The following is a 22,085-nucleotide window of genomic DNA, read 5'->3' as shown; positions in this document are numbered from 1 at the left end:
TCCCCCGCTTACAGCTCCCTTCTATGCCAATATTAGTACCAAGGACCCATGAACTGACACAATATGAACTTTTGAACCATGCATTTAACTCCTTGACTTTATTTACCCTGTACCAGTTTTGCCTGTGACTCGCATAGTAATCTATAGATTACTACATTGGAGATTCAGCTTTTCAGTTTAGCTCCCAAATTTTCAAACTTTCAGCAGTACCTCTTTTCAAGTCCTAGTAATGTTGTTGGTATCAACATGGATGATGACAACTGGATCCCTCTCCTCCCATCCATGTTCTTCTCCAGCCCCAAGGAGATGTCTTTAACCCTGGCAATAAGCAGGCAACACCTCCTTTGGAATGCCTGCTTATGGGAACAGATTCTATCCCCCTAATACTTTCCCCTACCATTACTACTTGCCTATTTGCTCCACTGTTTGAATGACTCCTTGAGCTAAGGCATGATGACCAGTTTGCTCCTTCTCCCTGCTGTCCCCAATTTCATCTGCACAGCTTACAAGAACCTTGTAATTATTGGACAATTGTATGGGTTAAGGCTCCTCAATTGGAACCCCCTACATCCTGCTATCTACCTACAGTCCCATGCTCCTGTCCCTGATCACAAACCAATTTTGAATTTCCTAGTCTGAGGGTGTGATTGCCTGCTGGAGCAAAATGTCCTGGTAGCCCTTTCCCCTCCCTGATTTGTGCAATGCCTGCAGCTCAGATTCCAGCTCTCCAACTCAGATATGAAGTTCCTCAAGCTGCAAACACTCACTACAGATATATTCACTCTCGATCCCACTGATGTGCAGCAACTTCCAAATGTTGCAGTAGCAACACATCACCTGTCCTGCTTTCACTATTGTATTTGATTTAATTTATAAATTGCTGACATTTTGACATTGGACACTTTACAGCCTGCAGAAGTCAACATTGAATTCAACAACTTCAGACCACTATCCTCCATCTGATACCTCCTCCTTCCTCCACCACCCCACAGTCTTCATGGTTTTGTTTTCAGCAGAGCTGATCAATATTTAATCATTAAAACCTAGTTTTGATCCGTGCTTTGTTTCTTGTCTCACTCTCCCTTTGCCTTTTGCTCTGTGACACCTGTGATCTCTCATCTCTCTTGCCCTCCAACCTTTCCTTGACCTTCCCTTTCCTTCCACTTGCTCCACCCCACACTGTAAAACCCAAGGCACTTACACCCTACATCTGTTACAAAGAAGTCAGTTTGGACTTGAGTCAAAACATTAACTCTGTTTCTTTCCCCACAGATGCTGCCAGACCTGCTGAGTTTCACCAGCACTTTTTACTTTTGTTTCGGATCTCCAACATCTGCTGTTTGTCCTCAGAGTGAGAGCTGAGCTATAGTATGTCAGTTACAGTATGTCCTCAGGTTGGCAACTGAGCTTGAACCTTCAACATTTTGATGCAGAGTGTGAGAATATTACAATTGATTCAAGCTAATACTCAGATTTCATTTGGCTTTGATAGTTTTCTGCAGCACAATTAGAGCTTATTCCATGTCTGTGTGGTATTCTACTCATGCATGGATTGAAGAAAACCTGGATTGACCCCATAATACCTACATTACAACAATGACTGCATTTCAAAAATACATCATTGGTTGTAATACACTTTAGGATGTCCTATGGTTGTGAAAGACATTTGAAATACAAGTCTCCTGTTATCTATTGCAGAAAAACATGAACAATGCCTCTGAGAAATGTAATTTCCACTGCTCTGTTTTAAGAGACAGCAAGTGAAAATGGAAATAGCACAGTGAAATAGGTTGAAGTTAAAAATCATACAACACCATGTTATAATCCAAAAGGTTTATTTGGAAGAACTAGCTTTCGAGGCACTGATTCTTCATCAGGTGGGTGTGGAGCAGAGACCACCTGGCATTGTGATTTTTAACTTTGCCCACCCCACTCCAACACCAGCTCCTCCACATCATGGAATAGGCTAGGAAAGGGGGGAGAAAAGGAAATCTTTTAAACACAGAAGATGCATCAGTTAACAATTTTAGCACTTTAATATAAAGCTGAAGAGTTATATAAGCGTGAAATTTCAATGAAAAAGGTGCTAAACCAAAAATACTTTCTAAAGGAAGATGCAGACCACCACATTACTATCAGTTGTAAGCAGCCTGCTTTTTTAGTGAAGGCATTTCTTACCAGTGGCTATAGAAGTAGATCATGGGATGAGATTCATGCCATTGATACTTCAGGAATTTAGCTTGGGTGTTTTTGGTTTGGCTAGTCAATTCACTAGTTAACCCATTTTATGGCTAGTAATCCAGCAAATGTAACATTAACGGCCATGTATAAAATGAATTATTACTTGCTTTCATTAGATTCTGGAGAAATCTATTATTTTTAAATCAAGTTTTGAAAATGTCAATATCCGTTTCAAGAGAAATGATCTGTAACATAATTCTGTAATTATAACATGCTGAAGTACAGATGTTTGTTTGAATTTGCCATGTCAGCGTTAAAGCATGAACATTTCCACCTAGTACTTAAGAAGCTAAAAATATAATCTTTACACACCCATTACAGACTGGACACATATAATTTTATAGTGGGTACTTGACTATTGTATTTGTTTGGGCTGGAAATTATTTAGTTTGGACGATAGTATACCATGGGCAACATCTGGGTGGTAAAACTATCAACAAATATTTCAGAAAAGCAATGGGATGCATTGCAGCTGTTTATTATCTAGCCAATTTATGCAGTAATCAATTTATTATCAGAATGTTTCAGAGTCCAAATTATTTCCAGTTGAAACATGCACATTGTAACTAGTATAAGGTCATATAACTGCTAGAAGTCCACTGATTGGCAAGTCAGAGGTCACTGATTCCAGGTGAAAAGACAAGTAGGCAGAGAATTTTTTGTTAACCCCAGCAAAATGAACAGATGAGAAAAAAAACTCACATTCCTCAAAACGTATTCCACATTCCTGACTGTCAACAGAAAGAAGCAGATACAAAAAAAAGTAATATTCTGAATACCAGTTGAAACTTAACTGTCAACAAGGAAGGGGCAATAAGCTAATCAGCTGAAGTAAATGGAAAAACTGGTTCATCCTGAACCTTGTATTGAAGACACAAGTTTGTGATGACAGGATATTTGATCAAATTAAAATACTTTGCATTATATCTTAGTTAGCTTTCTCTCCATTAGTGCAAATTCAAAGTTTGTGACTTTACTAGGAGCACACACTTTGTTTTCTCATTGGTTACAATGTGCGTCAATACATCTGAGATTTAAAGGATCAATCCAAACACCTACATTATTTACCACCCATAGGTTTGTGCATTTATTTTATTTCGATTCTGAGACTTTATTATAGACTGCTAAATGGGTCTTCTAGTGGTAGAATCTCAAACCCAGTTTTTTTTTGTGGATCTATGATCCCAGCAGCAGAGCCATAGATGTATTGGGAAAGGACACCAGTTTTCTTTTGTGGCAATGCCATGGTGTCTCTGACCATAGCTTGATTTGGGATGCTGCCATTAGATAGATCATGTCAAAACACCTGCAGAAGGAAAGTGTTAAAATTAACCAACCATTGACTGAAATTTGGTTAAAGGGCTCATGAGGACTTTTAGAATGACCCTCAATGGACAATTCCAAAGCACTTTTAGATGGCTTCACTATATATAATTTTTCAAACCAAATGTAACAAACATAAGGATTAGAGGAAATGTGTTGAAGGATCAGGCAATCAAATAAAACACACTGAAATGGCAACGTGAAATGATTGTGGAATAAAGAATTCCAAGGAATCAATAAGAAAACCAACACTGGCAATCTGCGGGTTCAATACAATCTCATCGATTTAAAGCAGATTTAAAGAATCTTAAAGAAGAACAGAAAAATCAGATCTGCCAACATTTGAGAGCAAAAGATAGATTAAAATTCTTAAAGCTTGAATTTGGAATCCAAAGTGAAACACTTCATGTATCCAACTAACTAATTGGTTAGGAACCTGGTTCTTTCTTTGCTTTTGTTGCTGCAAATCCAGTCAGTCATATCTTAGCTGAGAAGACAAATAATGGAAAGATGTTTATTTTTAGATTTAATAAATATATCAGTAGCAAAGCAGTTTTATTTTTAAAATACATTAAACAAGTAATATTTTACAGTTCTGTAAGATCGCAAGCAAGCAAAATAAGCAAATATTACTTTAGTGATCGTATACTAGTTGCAAAGGTACTCTTGGTATTCTTTCATATCAACTGAGCAATATCTCAAATAAAGCATGGCTAAAGTCAAGATATTCACATGTAACACTTCTTATTCTAACTTCAATAGATTTTGGAAGAAAGGATGAAGTTGGAATGCAAATGTCATGGTGTTTCTGGTTCGTGTACTACCAAGACATGTTGGACAACTCTTCCCAAATTCCGAGAGATTGGATATGTTTTGAAAGAAAAGTACAGTGAAGCTGTTCATGTTGAAGCTGTCAGGGCCACCCGATTACGACAGCCCACATTTCTCAAAATCAAGAAGCCCAGGACCTATCGAAAGCCCATGGATACAGATTTAGTTTATATTGACCGATCACCAAACTATTGTGAGGAGGATAGCTCAACAGGAAGTGTAGGAACACAGGGAAGACTATGTAATCGCACCTCTCTTCATGGAGATGGCTGTGACCTGATGTGCTGTGGTCGAGGTTACAATACCCACCAGTATACCAAAGTGTGGCAGTGCAACTGCAAGTTCCACTGGTGCTGTTTCGTCAAATGTAACACATGCAGTGAAAGAACTGAAGTCTTCACCTGTAAGTGAGAAAGTCAACCTGCCAGAAAAAAAAGTCAGATACTTCATCCAGGGGAAAAGAAACAACACGGGAGAAATGGAGAAGAAAGAAATTGGAAGGAGTCAACAAAAGAAGAATGGAATTTAATACTAACTCACCACCTTTTCAGTACAAAATTGTGTATGTACTTAAAAATGCACTCTCTGCTTGAGAGGATGTTGTAGGTTGGCTGATGTTTCCATCTCATGATCACCATAAACCAGGAGTCAGATGCAATTTGACATATGTAACGCCAGTGCAAGTCTGCAATAATTGCAATGCACTTTGGGAACTGCAATCCATTCTTATGGGTGATATTGTTGATATCTGTACAATAGGTGAACAAGCTACAACTCTCAGAATGCTGTGCACTTTACAGATTCTCCCCATTTTCATTTTCCCCACAAGAAATTCTGCTCAACTGTGGCACAATCCTATGCTTCTAGAAAACAGTAATTGTGCACAATAAAGAAAAAGTGTGAAGCAAAGTGAGCAGCGGGGTGTTAGGAGAGTCATCAGATGGCAAAGGATCACAAGAAATTACTCTTGTAATTAAGAACTGGAAATAACTGAGCTGCATCATTGTAGAAATGATGTGCTGACATTCAGAGTAAGGCTGGAGGCCATGCAGATCATTTTGTTTCAAAATGACTAAATATATGTCTTGTCCAGTCTCACTGGAGCTGTTCGGATATCTTAAAAATGTTTATTTATGTTGTAGAACACAAGCAAGATTAAGCACTAACGGGTAGTAATATTGTAATTTTTTAAAAATGTAAACTTGTTAGATTCCTTTCTGACTTCTAACACATTTATTTGGATATGTTCCCAAATATTTTTGTGACATTACTCTACATATATGCCAATAGTTTAACAATACAAGTGGCTAGAATGTTATAGAGAAACTCATGAACAACTTAATTTTAAAATTAACATCAAGGTATTCATAGGTGCAAATACTCTTTTAAAAAATAATTTATTTTGAAAGAAAGTTCCTGAATGCTGGGACAAAGGGATGTTATTTGCTACAAATATGGCTGACCATAATTATTGATTATAAATGTTTTATAGTTGAGGATATCTTATTACTCAGATCAATACATTGATCCTTAATTTGATCAGTATTGTGTCTCCACTTGACCCTTGTCACTGTTGCATTTTGCAGAAAAGGAATATCCTAGAAAAGGTGATTGTGGCTGAAAATGTGCTCTTTTGGTTGTAACTATATAGTATTCTCTTTCACTACATGACTATCATACAATTTGTGGGCTGGCTGGTCTATACGTAGCTTTGTTCCCTCACCCCATGCATTAAGTTCAAGACAATGGATTATGGGTTTCAGTAGGTGCTTTCTCATCTACAGTGCACATGTGCCACATTGTAACCAACTGAGACAATTCAATTACTTAAACATGGAATCTTACATAAACATATGGCTTAGATTTACTTCGTCCTTATGGACTTACTTCATCCTTTCCATAGTTCCCTCATCTTCAATCAGGAGGAAATAATCCATTTCAGGTTTGGCCTGTGGAAGCTGAGTGTTGTTCAGGTAGCAGAATAAAACTAGTTTATTTGCTTTATGCCAAACAGCACTCAAAGCACCATACTTTAGCTGGCAAGCCAAGCTGAGACCACACTTTTCATTGTCCTACTAAAATCCCTAGAGTTAAGAGATCAGTGCACAACTGGGATTGAACCCAGTTCCCTCTGGGAAACCACTACCAGAACATTAATAATATAATGGAAAACTTGATAACATAACAGTATGACTGAGAAATTTGAAATGAGATGACTCATATTGTTATAATTACTTTTAAGTGAATATTTGACAACCATGCCTCCTCCCTTCATCATACAGTTTCCACGCTGGAACATTTTCATCTGTGACCACGTACAAGCACTGTCGAACATACCTTCAGTTTGTTACCATCTCTGGTTTCTTCCTGTTTTGACACTGTCCTTCACCTGGTTGTGCATTATGAAATCACCTGTGGATAGTGACACAATTGATGTCTGTCTGCTGAGGTTATATTTTGGAAAATGACTGGCACTTTTTCCAGTAAAGATACGAGCTGAGCTTGTATTCATACACATACATCATCACCATATAGGTAGCCACAGCTCTGCCACTTTTGCAATTCAATGATTTCAATTAAGTGACTGAAAAATAATGAAAAAGCAAAGAAAACAATAAGTGCTGAAAGATGCCAGGAAAACACACCGGCTCAGGACCATAGTACATACCCAAATTTCAAACAGCCATCCAGAACCTTTTAGAATGGGAACTTAATTCAAGGAGCTGGTTATTAAGTTTGTAGTGAACATGTTTGAAATCAGACATATTTGAGCATACCAAAATCTGAGTTTTGATTTATGTGACATCCTGAAAAGACTGAAACATTCAGTATGTTAGGGATTTTAAAATTAATTGCTAGTCATCAAATAATACTAAACTCAGTTTAGAAGGTTTTTCCAGATAAATTATAAGATCTTGGTCTGCTACCAGTATGATAGAGACACTGTAATGAGTTACTTGCCAGCAAGAAATGATTTGGGGAACTTATCTGTAGTCCCATTTACACTGAAGTTTGCAATAACTTGTAAATCTTCAAAATTACTCATAACGATCATTAAAACCTATGTAAAAGTTTTCAGTTTTCTCATATACAAACAGACCAGAAGGGATAGTGATCATTTAAATATGCAAGTTATGATCTCAGTTTATTGGTAGTATCGAGGGCAGTAATAGATGTTTTACAGTTGACTTTAGTAGCCTCAGAAAAACAGACTCCACTGAGAATTCATATCATGTGACATCAAGAAAGGGCTTTGCTGTGGTTTGCATCCATTACAATTGTTACTAAAACCTTTTTCCCAGATTCTCAGAAGAGAAATTATTACTTTAGAAGAAATACAACTGGATATTGAACATGTAAGCAATGATACGACAATGAAGCAAGTTCAATTATATCAGGCAGCTGGATATGTGGCAGTTCAAAACAATTCAATATCACCCTCAACAAGCCTTGAATTCTTCCTTCAACAATGTTTTCCTGTAGTTGTACACAATAGAGACAGAGTTTGCTTGAGCAGCTTAACACATTTACAGTGATTGCCAACATAAAAATTAAAACGTCAAAAAAAAGGCCCAAACTACATTGTATAATTACAAGGTGGCACTTAGTATTGGAGAAAATGGAAATAAATGTTAAAGTTTACATTTTTCAATTACAATATTCAAAGCTGAAAGTTGAAATAAATTCCACTTCCATTCTGTTACGCCAATAGAACAAAATGGAACCATAATGGAATACTAGAGAACACGAGGCAATTTCCTATTCAAGGACAGCTAGGAATTGAATAGACTGTTGGTGTTATTTGCTATCTTTGATAGAATTGGAAGTCAATTCTATTTACCTCCAAGAGAATGCTGACACAGAAACACCACTGCAATTTTTTTTAGGGGATTTCCAAATATGCTGCCAGCTAGCACAAACTCTTACTTCCCTTCTAGAACTCTTCCTTGGAATGAACAAGGGTCAGGTTGTCTTATATCCACTCCTCATCCCCACCCAATTCAGGCAATGAGATTGACAAAATTTGGAAAATAGTTAATGTACATGACAAGAAAAAAAAATCAGATGAGCAACCACTGTCACCCAAACCTTTTCAGACTATGGTGTTAAAAGAATCAAACAATATACTTGGATTATGAGAATATGTAGTGAGAAAGTCAAGGTAATTTAAAGTATTTTACAACTTAAACCTGACAAATCCCTTAGAACTGATTGCCTAAAACTCTATGCTTCTAAGGGAGATAGCTGCAATGTACTGGATAGACAAGGAGGAGGCTGGAAGGATACAGCAAGCTAGGAAGCATCAGGACCTGAAGAAGAGTTACACCCAAAACGTTGACTTCTCCACTTCTTGATACTTTGGCTTGCTGTGTTCTTCCCACCTCCTGCTTGTCTACCCCGGAATCCACCATCTGCAGTTTTCTTGCCTCTAATGCAGATGTACGGGAGGCTGTAACTATGACTTTCCAAAATTCCTTAGATTTGGGAATGCTTCTGTCATGTTAATGTTTATGGCAATCGCTTGATTAACTCCTCAAGTTAGTTTATTTAAAACCATAAAACAAATAAGACATTACATCAAGTTATCTGATTTCTGTGTGGGAACCTTGCAACCCCAATGAAGACTAACTGGCAAGGTACACATTCAACAAGTCACACATGCAAAAAGCATGCAAATGTAACACCACATTTCAAGAAATTAGGGAGGGAGAAAATGAACTACTGTCCAGTTAACCTAACGTTTGTCTCTGGGATAAAGTGAGACTATACTATTGCATTACGTGTATTGGAAATGGCATATTGATGATTCACTTACTTGGTTCCTAGGATGATCAGCAATCTCACTGAAACATGTAAGTTTGAAAGGGATATGTCAGAATAGATGCTGAGTGTCCTAACAATGCACTTAGAGAAGTATAATTAGGACAAATCAAATAATTTTGCAAAAGGTACATTATTTTTGAGAAAGTTGTTAGCGTTTTGGAGGATGTAATTAATACTGCACATACTGGGAAACTAATAGATACAGTATATCTGTATTTCCAAAATGCATTCAATAAAGTGCCACACAGAAGACTAACAGGCAAGATAAGGACTCAGGTAGTAAGGGGTAATAGAGGATTAGTTAATGAATAGGAGGCAAATACTGGGCATAATCAGGGCATTTTCCATTTGGCAGGCTATAACTAGAGGAGTGCTAGGGCTGTAGCTATGTACACTATATATTTAGTAAGTTTGTGGATGACACCAAAATTGCTGGAGTTGCAGATAGTGAGGAGGATTGTCAAAGGATACAGTGGGATATAGGTACATTTCAGAGTTGAGCAGAGAAATGTCAGATGGCATTTAATCCAAACAAATGCAAGGGGATACATTTGGGAAGATGAAACTCAGGTGCGAATTCTAGAATAAATGGCATAACCCTTTGAAGCATTGACATAGAGGGGGATTTGGGCATACAGGTACACAGATGCCTGAAAGTGGCAACACAGGTGGATAAGGTGATCAAGAAAGCATATAGCACACTTGCCTTCTTTGGCCGGGGCAATGAATTTAAAGTTGGCAAGTTATGTTACAACAGTAGAAAACTTTGTTGGGCCACATTTGGAAGATTGCATACAATTCTGGTCGCCACACTACCAGAAGGATGTGGATGCAGAGAAGGTTTACCAGCACGTTGCCTGGTCTGGAAGGCGTTATTTATGAGGAGAGGCTGTATAAAATTGGATTGTTTTCACTGGAAAGACTGAGGGTGAGGGGTGATTTGAGAGGTCTACAAAATTATGAGAGGCATAGATACAGTGGATAGTCAGAGGCTTTTTCTCAAGGTGGAAAGGTTGACGTCAAGATGGCACAGGTTCAGGGTGAGGGGGGGAAAAATTAGGGGAGAAGGGCAGTGAAAATCTTTCTCAGAGAGGGTGCCGAGTGCCTGAAACACACTGCCAGTGAAAGTGGTAGAAGCAAAACATTAGCAACGTTTGAGGCATCTTGATAGACATGTGAATGTGAGGCAAACAGATGTTGAGATACCATGCATGGGCAATATGTAGCAGGTCTAAATAAGGAATAGGAATTGGTACAGATTTGGCAGACCGAAGGGTATGTTCCTGCACTGTAATGTATGAATTACGTATGTTACTACTCTGTCCCTCCATCTATGTTTGCTGATGATACAAAGTTGGGTGGTCAGGTAATCTGTGGGTAGAACACAGAGGAAATGGAAAGACATATCGATATTTAAAGGATAACAAGATGGCAGGTGGAGTATAATCTGGGAAAATGTGAAGTTTTACAATTTGGAAGTAAGGATAGAGAAGCCATTTTTTAAAAAAAACTTTCAAGACTACTAAACATTATTGGAGTATAGGAATGTAGAATTTGTCCTGCAATTGTACAGGGGCTGGTGAGATGAAGTCTGCAATAATGCGTGCAACTTTGGTCTCCATATTTAAGAAATTTATGTTGCATTGCATTATTTTTATTGGACTTAGGACATTGAAGGTCCACTAAATTAGTCCCTTGATCATTGGGATTATCATATAATAAGAGGTTGAGTAAATTGGGCCTAAGTTGCCCAGAGCTCGGAAAAATGTGAGGTGATCTAATTGAAACATGTAAGATATTTAAGTAACATGTCAGAGTAGATGGTGAGGGATTGTTTTCACTGATTGGAAAATCTAAAACACAGGGGCAAAGTCTCACAATAAGAGGTTTATCATTTAGAATTGAGATGAGGAGAAATGGAAGAGTTTTGACTATTTGAATTTTTTTATTCCTGAGGGTTATGGATACTCTGTGGTTGAATACATTTAATGCTGCGATAATCAAATGTTTGGTCTCTATGGAAATTGAAGGAAATGGGGATAAGGCAGGAAAGTGAAGTAAAGTTGAAGTCTGATTGTACAGTCTATCCTGCTCCTATTTCTCATGTTGGATGCCTTAAATTGTTTCAAAATTGTCCTACACTACCTTCTTTTACATTCACAAAGCACAGTTATTGTCACATTGGTATTGCAGCACTGCAAGATATGTGAATTCATAGACAATAAACCCATGTTGTGGACATTAGTACACTGACAATACTCTATCTGTCAGTTATTTGAAGCAATACATCTGCTGACAATGTACCCTTCAAAAACATACATTATCACATAATTTAAAAATGGGCATTCTGGTGATGAATGTAAATTTTCTTGGGTAATTTTGAATAAGTTTTCAAACCAGAATATAGTGTTAAAGCGCTGGCCAATATAACTGCGATATTTCCTTCTGAGTGCATAAAAGCTCTACAGGACTTCTTGCTAAGGACTTGTACATAGCCTTCAGTTCTATAGTAAGATTTATTGGGACAACAGACTAACTTTTGGATCTGTTTTAAGCTGTACACTTAGTAGATCCCAAGGCCTAAAAGCTAAGAGACATCCAACTGCTTTCTTTTCTCCCTAGTAGTTAACCAACAAAGGGAACAAACTATTTAACCACTCTCCACTCTCCTCCTAATGTCACCGGACAGGTTACCCAGAGGTTCTGGGGACAAGGGTTCAAATCCCATTCTGGCAGCTGGTAGAATTTAAATACAATTAATTAAAAAATCTGGAATTGAAAGCTAGTCATCAGTAATGATGAATCAATTATTCTAAAAGCCTTTCTGATTTACTAGCTTCTTTGAAGGAAAGAAATCTGCTATCCTTACACGATCTGGCCTACATGTGACTCCAAATCCACCATCATGTAACTGACTTTTAAGTGTCTTCTGACTCGGCCTTGCAACATTCAATTTAAGGGCACTTGAGAATGGACAACAAATGCTAGAATTGCTAGTGATCCTCACTTATGATTTTAAAAAGTGCTCAAAGCATCAGATTCATAAATTTTTCAGGTGCTAAGAAAGCAGCCCTGTGGATACCAAGACTTTTTGTAGACTGTTTAACATTTTTAATGAAATCAGTAGCAGCGTGGTGAGACACAATTCGTCAAACAGTTTAGCAGCCAATATTGGTTGAACTGCTCGAGAGAATAAGTACTCAGGAGAAGTCTATGCTTTCATTTCCCCCATGGATGGATGCAGAGGAGGAAAATAATTTGCACATATCATCCCAAAGTCACTGGACTGGTGGGCGGCACGGTGGTTAGCACTGCTGCCTCACAGAGACCCGGGTCCAATTCCCGCCTCAGGCGACTGACTGTGTGGAGTTTGCACATTCTCCCCGTCTCTGTGTGGGTTTCCTCCGGGTGCTCCGGTTTCCTCCCACAGTCTAAAGATGTGCAGGTCAGGGTGGATTGGCCATGCTAAATTGCCCGTAGTGTTAGGTGCAGGGGTAAATGTAGGGGAATGGATCTGGGTGGGGGCGCTTCAGCGGGTCGGTGTGGTCTTGTTGGGCCGAAAGGCCAGTTTCCACACTGTAAGTAAACAAAGTAAGTAGGTAATCAAAGTCGTACGTAAGTCATCCCAAATACATGTTTAGAAACTGAGTACTTGTTGGAGCCATAGGTATGGGAACAAACAGGTATTAGCCTTCCACTTCAGTTGAGCAAAAAAAGGTGACCTACAAAAAGAAAACATTTGTCAAAAAGAAAAAACATGACACAGATATTCTACTTTAAATCTGTGCTAACAGTTATATTTGTTGGATTGAATGATTTGGGAAGGGGAGATTCACTCATTGAATTTCCTGACATGAAACTGGGATGGAACATTAATTTTCCCAGCTGGAATCCTCCAGAATAAAATGTAAATCCGACTTAATTGATTTGTAATTTCTGAGTTGCATGATAGTTATTTTTGGATATTTTGAGCAGTTTATGCTTTTGACAATGACTGAAAGGCCTACATATTTGAACTGTGTGTGTATAGTGACATTAAAGTTCAGTCTCACATTTTGAACAGCAGATACTCCAGCTACACAGATCTACAACAATTTGTATAAACACCAGCACTTTTGCCTGACATGAACAATTCCCATTGCTTTTAAGCAATGCATTTTCCCTCTATGTAGAAACTCAACTAAGTATATATTTTCAAAGAGAATATTTTTCTATATAATGTTTAATTTGTATTCTTGCAAATAACCATAGCTCGTTGTAATTTATTTTTCTTAAAATAAATTCCCATTTTTGCAGGTACACTTTTTTTGTTTGAAAAATAAAGGCATATCACGTGATGCTTCATAAGCAATGAATGGCACAGTACTGCCACATTCAACTAGTTTATGCTTTCATTACTTTTCCCTGTATCTGAAAGGCATAGCAGGGAACTATCGGAGCAGAAATAAGATGTGTTTTGTTAGTTGTCTGAAGCCCTAAGGACCGGAACCGGATAACCTCTGATATTTAGCCTGGATTGACAGAAAATAAATCCGTTTCTTTCTGACAAACATTTCACAATTAAAAAAATGAGATACAAAAATGGGTTTTGCTGTGTGAGTACTTTGCTGTAAGGCTAGTATTGTCAAAGTGTCAGAATCGTTAGCTCATTGGCATATATTCTGCAAGCTAATGCTTCTGATCTAATTCACTGCGGGTCTACGTGTCCGCTGCTTAAATAAAACCCAAGCTGAAAAGAGAGAAAAAAAAGTGCTAAAAGTGACAGGACTGGTGAAACTGAGTCACTGTTTTCTCACTAAGGGATCTGGGTAATCTTTTCATCAATTGCATGACTCCAATTAACCCCTTTAAAACATCCTTTCCTTCGACCTCTTCCTCTCTCAAGTATTTGCTTACAGTAAAAGCGCAGAGGAAAGTTTGACACAATAATCAAAAAGACTATCTACAGGTCGAATCTACTTGGTTTTGACTCAATTCATAGGAAATGCATCCACCTACTTGTTAAAATGTGGCATATTTTGATGCTGGATTATAACTTAAGAAATCACAGAGGCATGGATGGCTCATATTTGATAGGCTTTGATTAATTTGAAATCAGATTAGTACAGGATTGAAACTTCAGCCTGATCCCCACCAAGTTGAGGAAGAATACTTTCAACAGCCAACAGTAATGCACTGAATTGCGAGTACTACAACATAAGGACAGTGACAGATACCTGGTTCATGCTGAGTTAGCTGCTCTCCATCATTGTAGTGGTAGTGATACTGTTGTTTACGTGTAATTGCAAATCAGAACACTTCATATGATGAATTGCTAATACAGCAGTGTGTTTGTTGTGTCCCTCAGCCTGTTGTACCAGCACAGTGCAGAATTACCTGATTCCGTCAACTTCATGATTGTGGTTGAGGGAAAACTTACGGCCAGACTTCCCATTCATTTGTTCCAAGTGACATAGATCCTTATCATTCAGATCAACCAGTCGAAAAGACAAACAGAAACTCAGGTTAAAATTTCATTCGAAGGATAGCATTGTAATGATAGCATCAATACAATAGTGCTTGGGAGTATCTACACAGATTGTGTTTTGATAAGGAGCTTGAACTCTCATCTTTTTGATCTCTAGGTGAAAGGGCTATAATCAAGCAAATCTTTTGGAGTAGCAAGGACAAGTAACTGAGGATCACCTCATGATCCTTGCTGGAAAATGGGTTTGTGGACAATGGCCTGCTCCAAAAAGGTCGCCGCTATGATGTTTACCTTAATTGTGACAAAATAAGCTGAACATTTAATACTGAGGCTCTTGTTCCTAAACTAATAATGAGAATCTAAGTCCAAATTTCATTCAGTTTGTGAATCTGAATTTAGTTATAGAGATGAGAAAGAAAGATACCGGTTGAAGTTACTATGAAGTTGTCTCTTTGTTACAGCAGTCTATACACTGCTTTGGTTGCCATCCATCTTGTCAGATGATGGTTTGTGCCTTGATTGTCAACTCTGTGTTCAATATAACCTTGGGGTGGATTGGGAGCATCACTCTCTTGCCACAGTTACTGCAGAAAATTATACTGGACTAAGAAAGCATAGGGTTTGTTGGCTTCTGTTTTCTCTGGGACCACTTGTTAGCCAGACACTTATTTTCAGTTCTCTTTGCCTCTTCCAATTCCCCTCCAGTTAGCTTACATAGGTCACAGCCATTGGTTATTATTTTCCAATCGTCAGTATCAATGTCTGCCATCTTCATATCTCATTTGCATACAAAATGTCCTAGGGTATGCAGTATCATCTATCCAATGATTGTGGATGAGTTAGCCAAGATACAATTGACTTAAGCTAAGGCAACTGGCATGTCATCTGGCTTGTCTGGAAATGCTGAGGTTACATTTGAGACAGCAAATATAATCTGATCAACCAACTCAGTGTAACCTCAGTATTGCAAAATCTGTGTAGATATTCCCAAGCAATGGAAGCTGTTTAGCCTTTGCTCCTGCCTAGCATATGATTCTGAGGTCTAACCATTGTAACATAATGTGCTTGGTAAAATTGTAGTTTGGTGTTCTCAGTCGGTTTGCTTTAGTTCCACAGCATTTTATTTAGCTTGGACATAACAGGTACAGCTTTTGCACTGCAGGCATTCATGTTAACATCAAGCAAAAGTTTATTGGTGATTGTAAAGCTCATAGATGTGAAATTCTCAACAACCCCGAGGCCACATTGTGAAAGTTGACGATGACATTATGCAACCATCTTAGACCATATTATTTGTCTTCCTGATGCTGATGGTTAAACCAAGCTCTTGATAAATGTGAGAGAATCTGCCCATTTGCTGCTGCAGGTGTAACTCAGTATGGGAAGATATTGCAGCATCAATGGCAAACAGCAATGCTTTCTTGAGAACATGGAACACTTTTGCATTGGATTGCAGATGAACAAGGCTGATGATTTTCTGTCAATTCTAGTAAGTAGGCATCCTCTGTTGATGAACTGAAGGTATATGGCACCAACAAGGAGAAGATTATGCCAAAGTGTACTGACATCAGAAGACAACTCTGTTTGAACCCTCTGAAGATCTCAAAGGTTCCAATCCTGTAATAGCTGACCATTTCCATCATGCTGTCATGGAAAGAGATCACACCGAGCAGCTTTGGCAACCACTTTAATCCAGCAGCTTAAACAGACTGCCTTTGCTCACTTGGCAGAATGTTTTGGTGAGATTGATGATGCCAATATATAGTTGTTTCTTTTGTTCCTGACATTCCACATGCAAATGCCAGTCACAAAATATTATGTCAATTATGGATCTTCCAGTTCTGGAACCACACTGGGATTTGGATCCAATGCATTTGGCTATAATTTGCTGCCTGTCAAGGACAACACAGACAAGCACTTTTCCCAACAATCCTCAACTTGATAGTTGATGCAATCGCTGTGGTCACCCTTTGGTCATCCTTGTTCTTGCACAAGATCACAACCTTTGCACGTCCCTTCCCTCCACAGATAGACAATGGTGAAAGTGTTGCAGGAGTGTTTTGTGAGTTCAGGAATCTAAATGACATACCCATCACAATGACCTTAGCCTCAAACCCATCTTTCTCTCTTGCTTCCTATAGATCTTTTCAGTGTGGTATTGCAAATGAACAGTCCAGTCTGCACTGTTTGTAATAATACTAGCAAATGTCTGCTCAATTGAGACAAAGAACAGTTGTTTCTTATATGTGGAGACAATATAGAATCAATACAGTGTGGAAAGAGACCATTCTGCCCATCAAGACTGCACAGACCCTCTGAAGAGTATCCCACTGAGACCTGGCCCCTTACTCTATCCTCATAACTCTGCATTTAGCCCAGCTAATTCACTTAACCTGCATGTCTTTGGAGTGTGGGAGGAAACCAGTACACCTAGCAGAAACCCACATATACAGGGAGAGAATGTGCAAACTCCATACAGAAAGTCACATAAGGCTGGAATTGAACCAGAGTCCCTGGCACTGTGAAGCAGCAGTGCTAGCCACTGTGCTGCCTGTCCTGAGTTCATATAGCTAATGCTGATATGAAGACTCAAAGATTTTTGCTTTGAGTGAAAAGGCTTCAAGGGGATTGTATCTTAAACCCTGATGCACAGCAGGAAGTAATCTGTCTGACAATTTGCCCTGTGGTAACTGCAGATGCTAAGATGGTTTTTGAGGGGTTGATGTCAGGTGATTATCAGATCGAGCTGATCTTGTAGTTTCTCCAGGTCACCTTGTGGCAATAATTTGTTCTGTTTGTTCTATTAATGCCCTTTTGGCAAAGAAACCTGCTGTGTTGACACAGTCTGGCCTATGAGTGACTTCTGTGGGATTGACACTGCGCTCGGAAATGGCTGAGCAAGTGATAGTTGTATCAAATCACTTGTCCCACTTCTCATCAAACTATGGATTGGCATTAAATACTAGTGGCCTACATCTCAAGTATAAAGAAAAAATAGCCAGACTTATAGATTTATTATAAATAATTAGAACAGTAGAAGGATCTGGAACAAAAGAGGGATCTTGATACCTATGGAACATTTAAGAGAGGAAAGGGAAATTGTTTTAAAAATTAAATGTAATAGGCTTTGAAAGGTGAGACTCTTAATTCCATCACAAGAGGGTTAAACAGGATGTTGTTGCCAATAGTTACCTCCCGCACCCCATGACAATAATTGTATTTGTCACATGATTGGTTCAGTGATACTGTATTTGAATTTTTCAGTAGGGAAAAAAATGTAAGATCTCACCTGAGCAGCTCAAGTTGCAAATTCCACTTGCAGTGAACCAGCAATGCAAGTTCATCTTGATCATACAGCCAGAGGCAGCCAACTGAGGATCGCATGTCAGCTTAACTCCTGACAGAAGAAAGGGGTGAACTTAATAGTCATGTAACAATAATGTTAAAGCTGCCCAACCTCTTAGAATATTTTAATTACAGGAATTCAATAAGAAATACAAAGCAAAGGAGTTTTTTTAAAAAATGACAGTAAATGACTCTGTTACAGTTTAAAAGTTTGAGAAAATATTGATCTGTATTGAAAGATCAATAACACATTGGGGAGTTTGAAGAATATCATAAATTACAAGGGTGAAGTTTCCCAAAGGCACTGCAGGTGCAGTGGAAAACTCTGCGCTTCTTGTAAACAGAACGGTGTGTACTTTTATATCAGTATTCCCCATTATAAAAAGAAAGACTTACATTTATGTTGTGCTTTTCATGACTATTGGAGATCTAAGTACCTTACAGCTAATAATGTACTTTTGAAACATAGTCACTGTTTTCCACACTTCAATGAGATCAATTGTCTGTGCTCTAAATACATACGCCTGCTGCTGCTCTTTTCCTTGAAAAATTAAAATTAATAGAATTTTGCTTTAAGGTTAACAATGGATGTTTGTGGGAGAGAGTTCTAATCTCCTTTCACACTGTGTGTGTAGAACAGGTTCCCAGTGTTACTCCAGATACATCTAGCTCTGATGTGTGGACTGGGCTCCCAATGCAGGGGAAAACATCAATGACATTTCCTTGCATTCTATCACCAACACAAACGTCCAGTGGCCATTTCAACTGATGCAGGAAATTCCTGTCTGAAGGAGGTGGATCTTTACATTAATATTCTAATGTGGCAGTAGTGAAAGGGGAATTATCAGGGACATGATCGCATAGATACTAATGGTACTTTGGGCCTTCATACAAAATGTGGACTCAGTCATACAAATCCTCTGGAGCTCACTTCCATTTCTGATCAGAGCAACTTGCTTCAGAGGATCACCCTGCTAAATAAATATAATTCTCTAGATTATTCTATTAGACATGTAACAAGACTATCTTTCCTGTGTTTCTTAATCTCCTTGAATACAAATGTTTAAACTACCCCTATGCTTTATTTCACACCAAATGGACATTGCTACAGTTCTAAACAGACTCACTCAGTTCAAATCATTAAAACACACCTATGCACAATGGCAGAAAATAAAGAATATCATACTTCCCCACCTCAGTAACTGTCTTTCTTGACATCAATGAGATGTCTTTGAATTATCCTTCAACATTTCTATATTTTGCATCAATGAATGTCTTCATCACTTTCCCTCTAATAAACCCTGATTTGGAGATGCTGGTGTTGTACTGGAGTGGACTAAGTTAAAAATCACACACACCAGGTTATTGTCCAGCAGGTTTATTCGGAAGCACTAGCTTTCGGAGCACTGCTCCTTCATCATCACACAACCACCTGACGAAGGAGCAGCGCTCCAAAAGCTAGTGCTTCCGAATAAACCAGGTGTTATGTGATTTTTAATTTAATAAACTTAACTGTCACTGCATCCTTTTTTTGTTTAAAAATTTGACTTTCTGTACCATTGATTAATAGAGATGTAGAGCACAAAAACAGACCCTTCAATCCAACTTGGCCCATATCCCTCTGAACCCTTCCTATTCAGATAAGACCCATCCAGATGCCTTTCAAATGTTGTAACTGTAATAACCTCCATCACTTCGTCTGGTAGCTCATTCCATACAAGCACCACCCTTTGTGTGAAAAAGTTGCCCCTTCAGTCCCTTTTAAATCTTTCCCCTCTCACCCTAAACCTGTGCCCTCTGGTTCTAGACTCCTTCAGTCCAGGGAAAAGACCTTGTCTATTTATCCTATCCATGCCCTTCATGATTTTATAAACTTCTGTAAGGTCACCCTTCAGCCTCCGATGCTCCAGGAAAAACAACCCCACCTTATTCAGCCTCTCCCTATAACTCAAATCCTCTAACCCTGGCAACGTCCTTGTAAATCTTTTCTAAACCCTTTCAAGTTTCACAACATCCTCCCTGTCGGAGGAAGACCAGAATTGCACACAATACTCCAAAAGTGTCGTGCACAGCCACAACGTGATCTTAACTTCTATACTCAATGCTCTGATCAATAAAGGGAAGCATACTAAACACCTTTTTCACTCTCCTAACTACCTGTGATTCCACTTTCAAGGAACTATGAAACTCCACTCCAAGGTCTCTTTGTTCTTCCCTTGGACCTTACCATTAAGGAAGTATAATTCCTGCCCTGATTTGCCTTTCCAATTCAACAGCTTTTCTCTCTTCCCTTTCTATCTCTCATCAATGACAGCAGGGTGCCTGTCAGACATTGTTTTCCTGATCACCCTGATAAACTGACAGATTGATCATTGTTTAATCTCTGTGGAAAACAAGTTGGGTATAGTGATTATGATTAATCTACAGATCTCTGCTTTACCCAAATCTTCTTAGGGGGAAGCAAAATGACCCAAGTATACTGAAACATGATAGTGACACTTACAGTTGTGAATTTTTGGCAAGCTGCTGTTCACAAGCACAGGAGTGTTAATTGTGCTGAAATTTTGGATCTGGAAGTCAACTTCCAAAGAGCTCACATTACACGGTATGAATTAGATTGCAAGACCATAAAATACAGCAGCAGAAATAGGCCATTCGGCTTATTGAGTCTGCTCTGCCAATGAAATCAGTGAAAAAGGTGCAAAACATAACAACTGCATGGTATTAGTCTACAGTCTAGGAAGGTTGGCAGTTTCACTAGGATTTATTGAATGCTTCTTTGTCCTTGTAGGCAAGGCCATTCAGGGTGGCTTCCTCCAAGGGAGCTAAAGGCTTAAACGAATTATGAAGTGTTCCAGTTATATTTGCTGTATTGTATTAGGTGCTGTTTTTTCATGCAAGCAAAGAAGTAATGCTTACATGTATGAGATGAACGAGCACATGCCAGAGACAGCTAACCTGCAGTTCCTCATGACTGTCGGTAAATGACATGCATCATTCAGCCAGGATGTGAAACAGAGCTTTTCTAAGAAGCTCTTTGAAGGTTTGAATGTGCCATGATTTAAAATTATAAACTGCAGCTGCATGTTCAACTATGAAAAATATGTAAAGTTGTGTGAGGTCTTGGCATGACCAGCAGGAAATATGCAATTATGTTGCCTGGCAACATCTTGTGGCACGATAACATTGGTTGTGATCTGTCATTTGGAATCCTTGGTTAGGCTTATCTTGACAGCTACCCAAAGGATTGTATTCATCATCCTTGTCTACTCCTGGTCTTTCAGGTCATGTATACAATATTGAGCTTGCTGTCTGCTCCTGCCAACTATATTATTCTGCTGACTATTATCTCCACAGAATTAACTGGAATAGAAAACAGGACAACTTCTCTCCTATTCAGTGCATACAGCAGCATTTCCATTCTGCCAGCCAGCAAACAAGGAATTTGAATATTGCACACTTTTAACAAAAGTTGTGTTCTACCTCAAAATTTATCGTGCCAGCCAATGAGCACAGTAGCCAACTTTTTCCGTCCATCAACCAGGGAAGAGTTCAAATATGAGTGAAGATATTTCTTTTTAAAGGTTTGATTATTTCTGTCCCAAACTCTGGTACTTACCATTAGGTTTGCCAGCAGTACTTAACCAACGTTCTTTAAGATCTTAGTAATGGCATATTTATTTGTATTAGAGTTGCATGAAATAGGATTCCGGTGGCCAACAAAAAAATTGAGGCTATGATGGATAAAGATGTGGGCTGAAGTTTTCAGCAACTATGCCTCATAACTGGGTGATGCTTCAGAAATCTGGGCAATAACTAGAACTAGGTTCTACAATTCAATCCAGGATCAAGCTCAACAATGAAGTTGCATGCTGTCTGGGTCAGCCACGGTAACAGATAAAAACAGAAACACAATTGTAGATTTGTTTGTGGAGGTTCAGATGAGAATCAAACAAGATAATTTGATTTTTTTTTAAACTAAGAAGCTGTGATTCAGCTATAACTTAATGTTAGATAGGCATCAGACAGCATAAGAGTCGAGTGTGGTCTTATT

At 38.5% G+C, this 22,085-nt stretch overlaps 1 protein-coding gene across 2 annotated transcripts in view; it reads left to right on the top strand.

Moving 5' to 3' along the window:
- LOC132824968 (protein Wnt-7b) overlaps window positions 1-13,394 on the top strand; it is an 86,679-nt gene extending 73,285 nt beyond the window's left edge. For both annotated transcript variants that reach the window (XM_060839894.1, XM_060839896.1), the window contains exon 4: window positions 4,327-13,394. In XM_060839894.1, coding sequence (XP_060695877.1) covers window positions 4,327-4,806 — 480 coding nt within the window. In that variant the 3' untranslated portion in view covers window positions 4,807-13,394. The remainder of the gene's footprint in view (window positions 1-4,326) is intronic.
- Window positions 13,395-22,085: the final 8,691 nt, after the last annotated feature.

Source organism: Hemiscyllium ocellatum, chromosome 19 (genome assembly GCF_020745735.1).
Source record: "Hemiscyllium ocellatum isolate sHemOce1 chromosome 19, sHemOce1.pat.X.cur, whole genome shotgun sequence".
NCBI classification, from domain to species: Eukaryota; Metazoa; Chordata; class Chondrichthyes; order Orectolobiformes; family Hemiscylliidae; genus Hemiscyllium; species Hemiscyllium ocellatum.
This window is presented reverse-complemented; position numbering and strand designations above follow the sequence as displayed.